The following is a 12699-nucleotide window of genomic DNA, read 5'->3' on the forward strand; positions in this document are numbered from 1 at the left end:
CATCTCTAAAATGATCACATCACAGGCTGGTGGTTGTGATAACTTAGCACAGGGACGGTGCAAGGTGCTTAGGATGAACACCTCAAGGGGATCTGTTTTCTTCCTTCAAGTCAGTGGTTCTCCACCTGGGGGATTTTGCCTCTCAGAGGTCATTTGGCAATGTCTGGAGACGTTGTGTCTATCACTGTTGGGAGGGGCATGTAGGTCTTATTCTACGAGGCATAAGACAGCCTCCCTCCTACCCCCGCCCCCATTCCCTCTGATTTTAGAATTAGAAGATGAAAATGGGCCCGTTAGAGGTTTTCCTCTCTCTCCAAAGAGAGGGAAAATGTTATGATCCTTAACGCCATTTTCATTCTGGTCCTCTTGGGACGGCCCGGCAGCCTCCTCCTGCCATCCTTGATGTCCTGGCTGCAGTTTCCTCTGGAGGACCTACTTCCTAATAGGGGCATCCTGGCGGATTGTGGCATCCTCATCCATATACATGTCCCCGATTAAAGACTTCCGCCGCTGCCCAGAAAGGGGCCTAGCGGTGGAGTGAAACTGAAGGGAGGGACTCCGCGCTCCTCGGGTCTCTCCGCAGGAAGGCGAGGCAGGGCCCCGCGCGAAAACTGGAAGGCTCTGGGGAAAGACAAGGTTTTAATAGGGATCCTATTAGTCTGCTTGGGGTCACTTTCTGAGGCAGCGGGTCCAGGCAGCTCACACCCCAACCGTTCACTGCAAACACCCCAGGGCCCTGAAAGCAGGGCACCAAGGAGGCGAGCTCTTGCTAGCTCCTCCAGGGCGGCGCGGCCAACTCGGAGGCGGGTGCCCTGATCCAGCCGCCCCCAAACTGGTGCTGGCCCAACCTTTGAAGGCACCATAAGGCAGCTGTGTCAATGGGGGCAGGGCAGCAGAGGGGAAGACTGTCTTTTCCAGTCTCAAACCTGGACTCCAAACCTGGGAACGCACACCAGCTTCCCCAGGGCTGCGCCTCCCTGAGATGCGCGTCAGGCAGACGGCCACCGCTGGCTCGGCGGTGGCCGCGGGGGCGACGAGGCCACCCGTCGCCTGGTGCTCCGGAGCCAAGATCTGATTTCGGGACCATGCCTGTGTGCTGAGTCAAACGCCGCCGCTGGGCTGGGTCTGCAGAGCGCCGCTGAGCGCAGTCAGCGGTGGTTAATGATTAATCGCTGACCACCCCGCCTCCAGCCGCTCCAGAGTGGGTGCCCCCGGAGGGTGGTTTGGTGTCGGCAGATGCCATCAGCCCGGAGGGGAGCGGAGGGCCGCAAGGCAGAGCCGGCCGGCGCGTTGGGGACCGCAAGGCTCGCTCCCTGCCGAAGAGGAGCCCCTCCTTCCTCCGAGCTCTCCCCGCCTCGCTCCTATACACACACACCGCAAAACCCCACCCCCATGTTCCTCCGGGGCCTCTGCTACGTTGGGCTGCTCCAGGAAGTTTCCATGAAAGGAGCTGAAATACTGTTACCTTTTCCAGGTAAGGGCGAGTGAGAGAAAGCCCTGCACCCACTTTGGTGAGTTGCAGCTAAGAACTTCAGGCTCCGCCAGGAGGAGAAAGGGAAATTAAGAAGGTCTTTGGACCTGGCGGCGTGGCTCTCTTCCTCATGGCTTCACTTGGCGGCCACAGCGGTGACTGCTCCAATGTCATTGATCACAGCCATGTCCCCGAATTCGAGGTGGCCACCTGGGTCAAAATTACCCTTATCTTGGTGTACCTGGTCATCTTCGTGGTGGGCATCGTGGGGAATAGTGTCACCATTCGGGTGACCCAGGTGCTGCAGAAGAAAGGCTACTTGCAGAAGGAGGTGACAGATCATATGGTGAGTCTGGCTTGCTCGGACATCTTAGTCTTCCTCATTGGCATGCCGGTGGAGTTCTACAGCATCATCTGGAACCCCCTGACCACGCCCAGCTATACCGTGTCCTGTAAGCTTCACACTTTCCTCTTCGAGACCTGCAGCTACGCCACCCTGCTGCACGTGCTGACGCTCAGCTTCGAGCGCTACCTCGCCATTTGCCACCCCTTCAGGTATAAGGCCATGTCGGGTCCCTGCCAGGTGAAGCTGCTGATTGCCTTTGTTTGGGTCACCTCCGCCCTGGTGGCGTTGCCTTTGCTTTTTGCCATGGGAGTTGAGTACCCCCTGGTGAACGTGCCCAATCACCGGGGTCTCACTTGCAACCGCTCGCGCACCCGCCACCACCAACAACCCGAGACCTCCAACATGTCCATTTGTACCAGCCTCTCCAGCCGCTGGACCGTCTTCCAGTCCAGCATCTTCAGCGCCTTCATCGTCTACCTTCTGGTCCTGGTGTCCGTGGCCTTCATGTGCTGGAATATGATGCAGGTGCTCATGAGGAGCAAGCAGGGCACAGTGGACGGGAAGGGGCAGAAGCCGCCGCTGAGGAAGTCCGAGAGCGAGGAGAGCAGGACAGCCAGGAGGCAGACCATCATATTCCTGAGTGAGTTCTGGGTGGAGGGCAACCTAAGAGCAGCCCCCACCCCCACCTGCAACTGCCTGTGGTCCTCTTAATCCGAAGTCTTGCCTTGAAAGTGTAAACTTAAGTTCTTGAGGCTGAAGAGACATTAATCTGAGTCTCTGGATGTTTCTTGTCTATGTTTTGGGCATTTAGGTTATGGTGAAAAGAGCACTTAGACCAGGAGTCAGAAGATCTGAGTATATTCCAGAACGGCATCTCTGTGACTTCTAGCAAGTCACAAAATATTTTGGGTAAAATGGAGATGACAATATTGAGAAGTGTGAGGGTCAAGTCAGGTAATGCGGGAAAGGTGTTAAGTCCTTCGAGAAGGGCCGGGTTCTGTGGAGATAAAAAGGATTCTTATCTAGCCCATCTTTGCCCTGGAGAAGCTTTCTCAGGCAACTAGATTTTGTTCCCATTTTTCTCCTCCTTTGGAGAAGCAAGAGTGTCAGGAACACACACTCTGCAGGCTGCTGTTTTATCCCCCGGGAGTGAGCTCCTACCCAAGTCTTAAGAAACCGGAGCTCTCAGACGCGCACTCCCCAGGGTCGTGCTTGAGGTTCTGCTGCGGTGGGTCTGTTTCTTATCCGAGCAGAGAAGCATGGCAGGGGTGGCAGGCCTGTCTGTTCCACAAAATCTGGCCCCACAGATTCCTGGGACTTGATTGATCATTCAAAATACCTAATTCCCTGGCTGAGGAAACTGTTTGTTTTCCAAACTTTTGTTGTGATGCAGATATTTAAAGTCAGGTCCTTCTGTGAGTCAGGAAGGAAGGAGCCCACTGTCTGCAGGCCCGCAAGCCTTCAGAAGAGGGCCTGGGGGCTATTCTTCTGCAGTCGGGGGCTTTAAGGGAGACACGTAAAATGTGCGAGCAAAGAGGTTTACAAAATATGTTTTAGCAGAAACAAGAGAAAGATATTGTGGGTATGTGAGTGCGAGTCAAGAGGGAGTTGATATAACAAAGGAGAAGGAATAAATCCCACTGCTGTTTGTTTTGGTGTGGGCAACCTGAGTAGCAGGTTCCAGGGCCAGGAGTTAGACGTGAAAGAAAATGTGAAGGCAATTGCAGAGAGATGGAAAGAACCTGGTCTTGTCCTAACCCTACCCCTGGCTTCTGGTGTGTCCCTGCAGCTGTCTTGACTTTGCAAGTGTCTTTGCAAAATGGGAGAAGGGAATTTGCAATTTGGGGATGCCCACTCCGCATTGGGGGCTGTGCTAGGTGATTTATATCTCCACTTCATAGAGGAGGAATTTGAGGCTGAGAGAAGAGAAGACCTGGTTCTAATGCATATAAGTGCAGTCTCAGATTCTGCCTTTGCTTCTCAGAGCAGAGAAATGAGTGTCTGTCTGTGGTTTTCACAGGCTGGTGGTGAAGGGAAAGTGAGATAAAGCAGGACTTTGACAAGGAGGGTGCTACCTAGATGAGGCTGGTGCTGTTGCTGCCTAGGGCCAGCCTTTCTGGAGGTTGGAGTAAGGAGTCTGTAGCGGGTAGGGTCCTCTGAGGATTTGGGAAGGCACTCAGCCCAACTCAATCTCTTTCACCCACTGGCTGCTGCCTGAAATATTCCAGGAAGGAATGGACATTGGATTTGCTTGAACATCTGTTGAAAGACTAGTTCCCTCTTGCCATATATACCCTTAGGCGTATCTTAAACTTTTAGCAGTAATTCATACTTTAGTGTAAATGAATTTCCTTTCTTTTTTTGGAGTGCAGGGCACTATCTCCCACTCTAATTTAGGAATTAAGGCTGCTTTTGACCAAGAAAAAAAGAATTGATTTATCTTTTTTCACTATTGGACCAGTTTCTGTTTGTTTTTTTAATTTTAATTTTTATTGCTTTTAATTGAGTTCATAATAGTTCCCATCAATGTGAAATTTCACTTGTACCTTATTTCTTGTCTGTCACCACATAAGTGCTCCCCTTCTCCCCCTGTGCCCACCCCCTCCCCCACCCCCCTTCCCCTGGTAACCACTGAACTGTTTTCTTTGTCTATGTGTTTGTTTATATTCCACATATGGGTGAAATCATCTGGTGTTTGTCTTTCTCAGTCTGGCTTATTTCACTAAGCATAATTCCCTCCAGGTCCATCCATGTTGCTGCAAATGGGATGAATTTGTCTTTTTTTCTGGCTGAGTAGTATTCCCTTGTGTATATATATATACCACATCTTCTTTATCCAATCATTAGTCGATGGGCACTTGGATTGTTTCCATGTCTTAGCTATTGTGAATAGTGCTGCAATGAACATAGGGGTGCATATGTTACTTTAGATTGTTGATTTCAAGTTCTTTGAATAGATACGCAGTAGTGGGATAGCTGTGTCCTATGGTATTTCTGTTTTTAGTCTTTTGAGGAATCTCCATATTGTTTTCCATAGTGACTGCAGCAGTTTTCATTCCCCCAGCAGTGTATGAGGGTTCCCTTTTCTTCACACCCTCTCCAATACTGATTTTTAGTCTTAGTGATTTTAGCCATTTTAATAGGCGTAAGGTGGTATCTTAGTGTTGTTTTGATTTGTGTTTCCCTGATGATTAGTGATGTTGAGCAACTTTTCATGTGTTTATTGGTCATCTGTATATCTTCTTTGGAAAAATGTTCATATCCTCTGCCCATTTTTTGATCGGGCTGTTTGTTTTTTTATTGTTCATTTGTGTGAGTTCCTTATATATTATGGAGATTAACCCCTTGTCACATATATGATTTGCAAACATCTTCTTTGTTTTGTTTTGTTTATTTCTCTGAAAAGACATCTCTTCTCCTCCCAGTGGGTATCGTTTGAAATTAAAGTCACTCTCCATTTTGCAGCATAGAATCAGAATGCTACAGACTCTTATTTCGAGACCAATAGGACGTTGGAGATCTTCTCATTCAGTTAGGAATCCCTTGGAATGAGTTTGTTCTCTCTGCTGCTCCCATTCTTTCCTTCTAGTTCTCTCCCTCTTTCTTACAGCAACTGTGTATTAATCACCCACTGCGTTCCCCGCATAAAGATTGTTGAATGGCAATCAGGTACTTAATGTGCGATAATGTCTTGCGGGAATTTACCGGCTGCATTTAGCCCATTTCCTCTGCAGTAGGTTTTCAAAGCAGTTCTTTCAAATGCCCCCCTCACCCAATGAATTTCAAAGAGCTTTAAAAAGAGGAACCTCACTAATTAACTCAAGTTAGGAAATAAATTAATGGAGTGAAGAGAAAGAAATCATGGCCTGCATCCATCAGATTAATACAATGCAATTTACTTTGTGGGTCTCATAAAACTTATGCTTTGGGGCATTTTTAACCCAGAACAAATGAATATATAAATTGTTTACAAATCGCTGAATTTAATATAGTGATTTAGCTGTCTTTTTAGCATTTCAGTTAACAGATGTATCAAATTAAAACAAATATTTGCTCATTTCAAATATATTTTACATTTAATGTGAAATGTAAATGACGTCATAGCACAAGATGTCTTTTGAGCTCTTGAAGCAATAAAAAACAATTAAGGATTTTCCCCCCTCGTTGTTAAAAAAGCTAACTTCTGCATAACAAAAACGAAATTCATAAATCTACCCCAAATGAGGAAGTCTCTTTAGAAAATAGTAATTTTCCTTTCTGCATCTTTTGCTGTTGCACCTCGGTCTAGTCTAGGTGCTGGGCTGGTGAACAATGAAAACAAGCTGGGAACTATGGGAGAGAAGGAGATGCCAGGGGACACCTCCTAGCTCTCAGGCAATTTGCAGGAGAAAACAATTAGTAAGTAAAAGTGCACATTCCTGGAAATATGAGTGTCCCTTCTTGCTTCTTCTCAGCTCAGTGAGAAATCGGTACTGGACTTCCTTTTGCAAAGTTACAGCTAACATGGCCATGGTGATGCTTGTGCACTGCCAGTCAGAGGTTGCTGCTCTGGATTCCTGCCTGATGTGGATTAAGGCTGCCCCAGGTAGAGAAGCCCAAGGTGACCTGGCCTACGTGCGGAACTGTATGACCCAGTGGATTTTTATGGTATGAATTAGGGCTGCCCCAGGGAGAGAAGCCAAGGGTATCCTCATCTACATGCCGATCTATATGTCCCGATTCTTATCTAAAGTTATACGACCGCGCAATAACCAGACCCCATCTGCGCTGAAATCATTTAATGACTTTTTACATCATCTTTTCTTTTTCCAGTAAAAATAAGTCACATACCCATGCCTTATAAATTTAGCCCTAACCCTCAACTCAGGGCAGCAGCAGGAGCTCTGACTGCCCATGGGTCCTGTCCCCATGCCTGCAGTTCTTCACTGCCCATGGGTCCTGTCCCCATGCAGCAGCTCTTTACTGCCCATGGGTCCTGTCCCCATGCTATTCCATACTATTCTCCAAATAAAAGAGTGCTACTGCCAGACCTTGAGAGTCCAAGACATCTTTCTTTCGACTCCTCCACTCACCAACCCCGCATCACTGCCTCTTCTGGGGGAAAGGAACAGGTACGTTTGACTCTTTAGTCCTTAGATGTTGAGAATATGCAAAATGAGCCTTCTTTCAAGAGACTTTCCCAGACCTTCCATTTTATCTTTCTGAACTGTCACTTGGAGTTATTTTCAACGCATGTGGCATCTTGGACCATGGACACCCATGTTTGTGTCTATTGCCCATGTGGCGTGTTGTCAAATGTCACCCACTCAAAGTGGAAGAGCAGAGTAGTTTAAAAGAAGTATAGTTTTAATTTCTAACTTCCAAGAACATAAAGTGATTGGGACTAGGTTAAAGCTACCTCCTAGAGATCTGCAGGGTGGCACTTGGATTTCAACTACAGTTATGGAAATTGTTTTTTTTTTACAGATAATTGTGAAATTAAAAAATTAAAGAAACATCATAGAAGATTCAGGACTGTATAATAGGTATACTCTTTTGCATTCTGACTTGCTCTCCTGAGTCAGAGGGAAAGGGAAAGAGCTGCATATAGTGGCAGGAATTGCGCATCAACTTGGGTTGCACATGGAGAATAGCTTGAGTATGGACTTCATCCAACATGTATGTTTGGATGGAAAAAAGATTGAGAGTTGCTGCCATAATGGACTACTCTAAAAGAGAAGGTTGATGTATATTTAGATATTTGTGGGGAGAGCCAGGGAGAAGGAGACCAGAGTCATATCTTCTGCGTTTTTATACCCCAGATTTAGAGGTCAAGCCAGGTGCACACGAGAGAGAGAAAGAGAGAGAGACGGAGAGAACGAGAGAAAGAAAGTATGTTGACAGTGGGTCCTCTTTATCTGAGGACTGTCAGTTCCTGAAAAGAACTCTTAAAGTTAGTTCCTTAAAATGGAGTCCAAAATTTGATGTGAAAGGAAGTTTGGTTGAGGCTTCATTGTGAAAAACAAAACTGAAAATTATAAAGAGAAATTTGTCTTCTATTTTATAAAACAAAGGTTATAATTATATGTTAATTCTTATAATAATTTTTCAGAATGAAACAAGTGATTTGTTGAGGGCATAGTTTTTCTGACGAAACTATGTGATAGCCTTTGTGTTTGATTTTCTCAGCAAGATTATAAAGAAGACTTTCTCCCAAGGGCTTCTTACTTTGCTATTGAAATCATCCTCACGGAAGTACCTGTTTTAGCATCATCCTTGTCAATTTTCCATTCTTTCAGGATTCACTGGTCTAGTTTGGCCAGACCTTCATTTGTCAGTGGCTTGGCACTTGATTTATATAGTTCCCCAGCTCCCCTTTCACTGACTTCATGAAATTCTGCACCCTATGTGCAGGTCATACCCCAAATTTTAATTAATTGAAACTGATCGCATGGAAATGGATGCCTTAAAATGCTTCTGCGGCGCCCAAAGAATTTTTAAATAGTTGTTTTCTTGACTGTTTTAAGAACTGGTCTTACAATCATGTTTATGTCATTAATTTTCTGAGCAAAGGCTTTTTCTGTGATGTAAAGTGATATGCCAATCCAGTCTCTCAGGGAACTCTCACCAAAATTAAATTAGTGACTTTCTTAGTGTAAGATATTATTTTGAGTAAAATATTCAGATATTTCAGGAAAAAGTTTTCCCTCACGTGTTCAGGTTATTGCCTCTATTCTCTTCCCCTCTTTATTGGTGTAGATGTGGCTGTAATAAATAGTACTTCATGTTTATTTTTCTATTTGCGATAGCTGTCATAAATTGCAAGTGTCCTGCGATCATCCCAGCAGACAAATATAATAATGCTGCTTTGTTGTTATAATCAGGCAGTCTCAAAGATTTCATTTCTCTCTTGGAGAGATGCATCATTCCAATGGAAGGGAATGTTGGAATTCCAGTCCCCATTCATTAGCAAGCCTGCTCATCTGTCTTAGTTGTTTGCCTCATGGGGGCTGCCAAAGTGTAATAAGGCAGCAGAAGCCTCAGTGGAGCAAAGTGTTCAGCTAAAACCACTCAGATAAAAGCCATTTGTGAATAGAGACAGCACAAAGGAAGAATATTGAATTGGGAGTCGAGGAGCCCCATCCTGCCCCACTAGACAAGGTCTCCTGATCTGCCACTTGGATGACACTGTCAACGCTCACTGTCTTTTCCTTTTGTCCACCTGCCCTGCTGGTCTGCAACCATGGAACAACCCAACTGGCTGTCTCCCTCTACTCCTTGGCTACTCACTGACTACTGCAGAGAAGACAGGTCATCATTGCTGCTGTCAATTCTTGTAAATATGTTCAGCCTCACCTGGGTCCTGCTCTCTGGTGGGCACCTTCCTTTGCAAACACTTTCAAAAAGCTGGAGCTCCTGGACTGCCTTTTCTACTTTGTTTCCAGCAAGTCTGCTCTCAAAGGTGAGGGACCTTGATTTGGATGTGTCATCCCTGGAGGAATGTCTGCATCTACTCTTGCCTTATCCAGGCTGCTTTTCATGCTGCAGCCACTGGACCTCATTGATGCCCCCATTCCCAGCCCCATCGAATTCAAGCCTGTCAGTGGCTTCCCGTGGCTCTTATGTCAAGCATGAAAATCTTAACATAAGGCCCCTCCTGGTCAGCTGACTCTCCAACTTTATCAAGCGTGGTTCTCCCCTTGTATTAGTGGGCTCAGGCTGCCATAGCAGGATACCACAGACTGAGTGGCTTTCACAACAAACATTTTCTCACAGTTCTAGAAGCTAGAAATCTGAGATCAAGCTGGCAGGGTTGGTTTCTGGTGAGATGTCTTCCTTGGTTTGCAAATAGCAGCCTTCTCCCTGAGTCCTCACGTGGCCCTTCCTTTGTGCGCACGCAAAGAGACAGACCTCTGGTATCTCTTCCTTTTTTTATAAGGAAGCCAGTCCTGTTGGATTAGAGCCCGACCCTGATGACCTCATTTAACCTTAATTACCTCACTAAAGGCCCTATCTGCAAATACTGTCACATTGGGGGTTAGGGCTTCAACATATGAATTTGGGGGGTGCAGTTCAGTCCATAACACCCCTTAATTGCTCTTCCCCACTCGTCCCCTTCAGTTCCTCCAATGGACAGTAGCCAGGCTCTCGCTTACAGCCTGGCCTTTGTATATGTTGTTTCCTCTGCCTAAAATGCTTTTGGGTCTTACTCCATGCTCTCTTTGCCCCCTACCAGTCCCTTTACCACGTTACCATCTTCAAATCTCCCCTGGGAAGCTCAATCCCTCCCCCTTGACTTGTTTAAACCTCCTTTGAAACAAGACTCACAGTTATGGTTTTACATTTAATTGTGAGATCATTCGATTGATGTCTGTCTTCCTTCTAATTCCTTGAGGGCAGGAGCTATCCCTAATTATGCTCAACACTGTACCTCCATCCTAACATGGTTCCTGGTACACAGCAAATATTCAGTGAATGTATGTTGAATAGTCACTGAATATTCAATAAATATATGTTGAATAGTCTTTGAATAGTCAATGAATATGTGTTGAACAGTCAGTGACTATTCAGTAAATATATGTTAAATAGTCATTGAATATTCAATGAATAGGTAAATGAACAAGCCTCGGCTTAAAATTGGGAAATGATGTTCTGTTTTCCTTTGGGGTGGATTCCTGTAGAAGTTTATCATTCCTCAAAAATTTTCTGGTTAGTTTGAACCTAAAGATACTCTGTTTGGAAGGAATCTAATTCCTCCAAGGCCTCCAAAAATTCAAGCCATCTTGGAGAACACTTAAGATTTTATCTCCCCTGAGCAAAAGAACAGTCTGTGTTAATCAGCCCCTGAATATCAGCTCTCACCATGTGTACCTGCCAGAAGTAACCAAGAAATGAAAGCGATCAGGGTGGTATTTAACAGTCCTTGTTGAACTCTGTTTAGCAAGATGTTAATACAGTGAGACAACTCTAAGAATGATTTCTGCGCAGGTCCTTTTGCCACAAGTTAGCAGGAGGGTACTTAGGGTAGTGGAAAGAGGATGCAGCGGGGACAATATTTTGAAAATATTCAGCCAATATGTTTTTATTTCCCCCTTAAATTGCACTGACTTGCAGCCATCTCTCTCAAGTCTGAGCCGTGAGCTTATCACCCCAGGGAAGAAAAAAGCAGGTACTGTCTAGTACAAGAGTTTTCTTGATCAGTTTTGAGTCCAAAAGCTGGATTTCTTGACCTCTTTAGGCAGGCAGTTGTCTTGAAAGACAGGTTTTGTGAAGAGTGCAAAAGGATCCCTCAGCTCTGTAGCCCTACCTTGAATGCATCACGAGCCCAGGCTGGGGGACTAGATCAACCACCACGCAGCCAGTTCCAGACACGACCATAGCTAAAGGATTTGACATTTCTCCTTGGAAATCATTGAGAGGTATTAAGGAGTAAAGCAGCACAGATAAATTTGTGGGGCTGCCCCTGGGGTGGTGGTATTTGTGACACTGCAGTTTGAGTCCAAATTTAGGCCTGGCCATGTTCTCAGAGTGAAAAGAGACAGTCCCTCATGGGAACACAGTTCTGGTAGAGCAGCTGATGCCGGTTGGTTCTTCTTGCTGTTAGCCAGACCCCTGGCTCTTGGTTTTCCTGTCTTGCTGCTATCGCAGCCCGCCACAGCCAGAGGATGGCTCTACTGCCATTTGGCATCTCATGTTTTCCCAGCACAGAGGGCCCATCCCCAACATTGCTTAGGCTCTGGTTAGGAGGTAGCTTCAGAGATCTCACCTAGGGCACAGCAGCTCTAACTTATCGCTATGGTATAAGGGCCTGCTCATTCTTCAGTGACAATTTCAAGGCCCCACTTCTTCCTCAAAGCCTTCCTACACTGATCTTCCCATGAATGACGAGCCGTCTTAGACGTTTCTCAGATGCCGGCGCAGGTGTCATCTCCCTGACTATCCTTGGAGCTCCCTGAGATCAGGGACATGACACGCTCCTATTTCTTCAGTCTTCCCTGCTGGGCTGGGGACACAGTGGCTGGGCACTGCTTAGTAGGTTCAAGGATTGAAACCCCAAGACAGTGGCCGCTGCTCCTGGACAGGAGGGAAACCGCACAAACTGTGATCCTCAGGAAATAACTTTGGCTCCACCGGCCTTTCCTCTCCTTCCCTGTGGTAGGCAGAAATCTGAGATGGTTTCCCAGATCCCTGAACCCTGCTGTACAAACAGCTGCTCCCACTTATTCAACAAACGCTAATCAAGGTGTTGCAGTGAAGCGATTTTGCAGAAGTTCCCACATCCATTGACCTTACAATAGGGAAATTTTCTGCATGGGCATAATCGAGTCACATGACCCTTTAAATCTGGGTCTAGGGGTCAGAGATGGAGAAGTCAGAGATTCAAAGCATAAGAGGGGTTTGGTAAGGGAGAAATTCTCCATTGCTGGCTTTGGAGATTGAGGGGACCACTGGCAGAGAATGGAGGTAGCCCCTAGAGCTGGGAGCCAGAAAGGAGTTGGGGACCTGAATGAACTGAGAGGCACATTTTCCCCAGAGCCTCAGAAGAGAACTTGGCCTGGCCAACCCCTCGAGACCTGGAGCAGAGATCCAGCCATGCTGTGTCTAGAGTTCTGATCTACAGAACTGTGTGCTATAAATAGATGTTCTTTTAGGCCACTAAATTTGTACTAATTTGTTACATAACAATAGAAAAATGAGTACATTTCCTGAACCCTGATAAAGAGGCTCCAAGGTAAACACATGTCCTGACTTAGTTATATTTTCCAAGTCAGGCCCGATCTCTAGAAGCTTCTCTTTGAAAAGTCACACCTTCCAAGAACTGCACCCATGGCCCAGCCATTCCTTAATTCCCCAACCATTTATTGTGTACCTGCTAGGGGCTCCGTACTGAGGAGGTTTGCCA

The 12699-nt window shown here is 46.2% G+C and overlaps 1 protein-coding gene across 1 annotated transcript in view; it reads left to right on the forward strand.

Moving 5' to 3' along the window:
* Positions 1 to 1235: 1235 nt before the first annotated feature.
* The window catches only part of GPR39 (G protein-coupled receptor 39), a 190411-nt gene continuing 178947 nt past the window's right edge, over positions 1236 to 12699 (forward strand). Inside the window, exon 1 of the mRNA XM_046659302.1 lies at positions 1236 to 2457. Within this exon, the coding sequence (XP_046515258.1) occupies positions 1602 to 2457 (856 nt within the window). The 5' untranslated portion in view covers positions 1236 to 1601. The remainder of the gene's footprint in view (positions 2458 to 12699) is intronic.

The sequence above is a fragment of the Equus quagga genome, chromosome 4 (assembly GCF_021613505.1).
Source record: "Equus quagga isolate Etosha38 chromosome 4, UCLA_HA_Equagga_1.0, whole genome shotgun sequence".
Taxonomy (NCBI): Eukaryota; Metazoa; Chordata; class Mammalia; order Perissodactyla; family Equidae; genus Equus; species Equus quagga.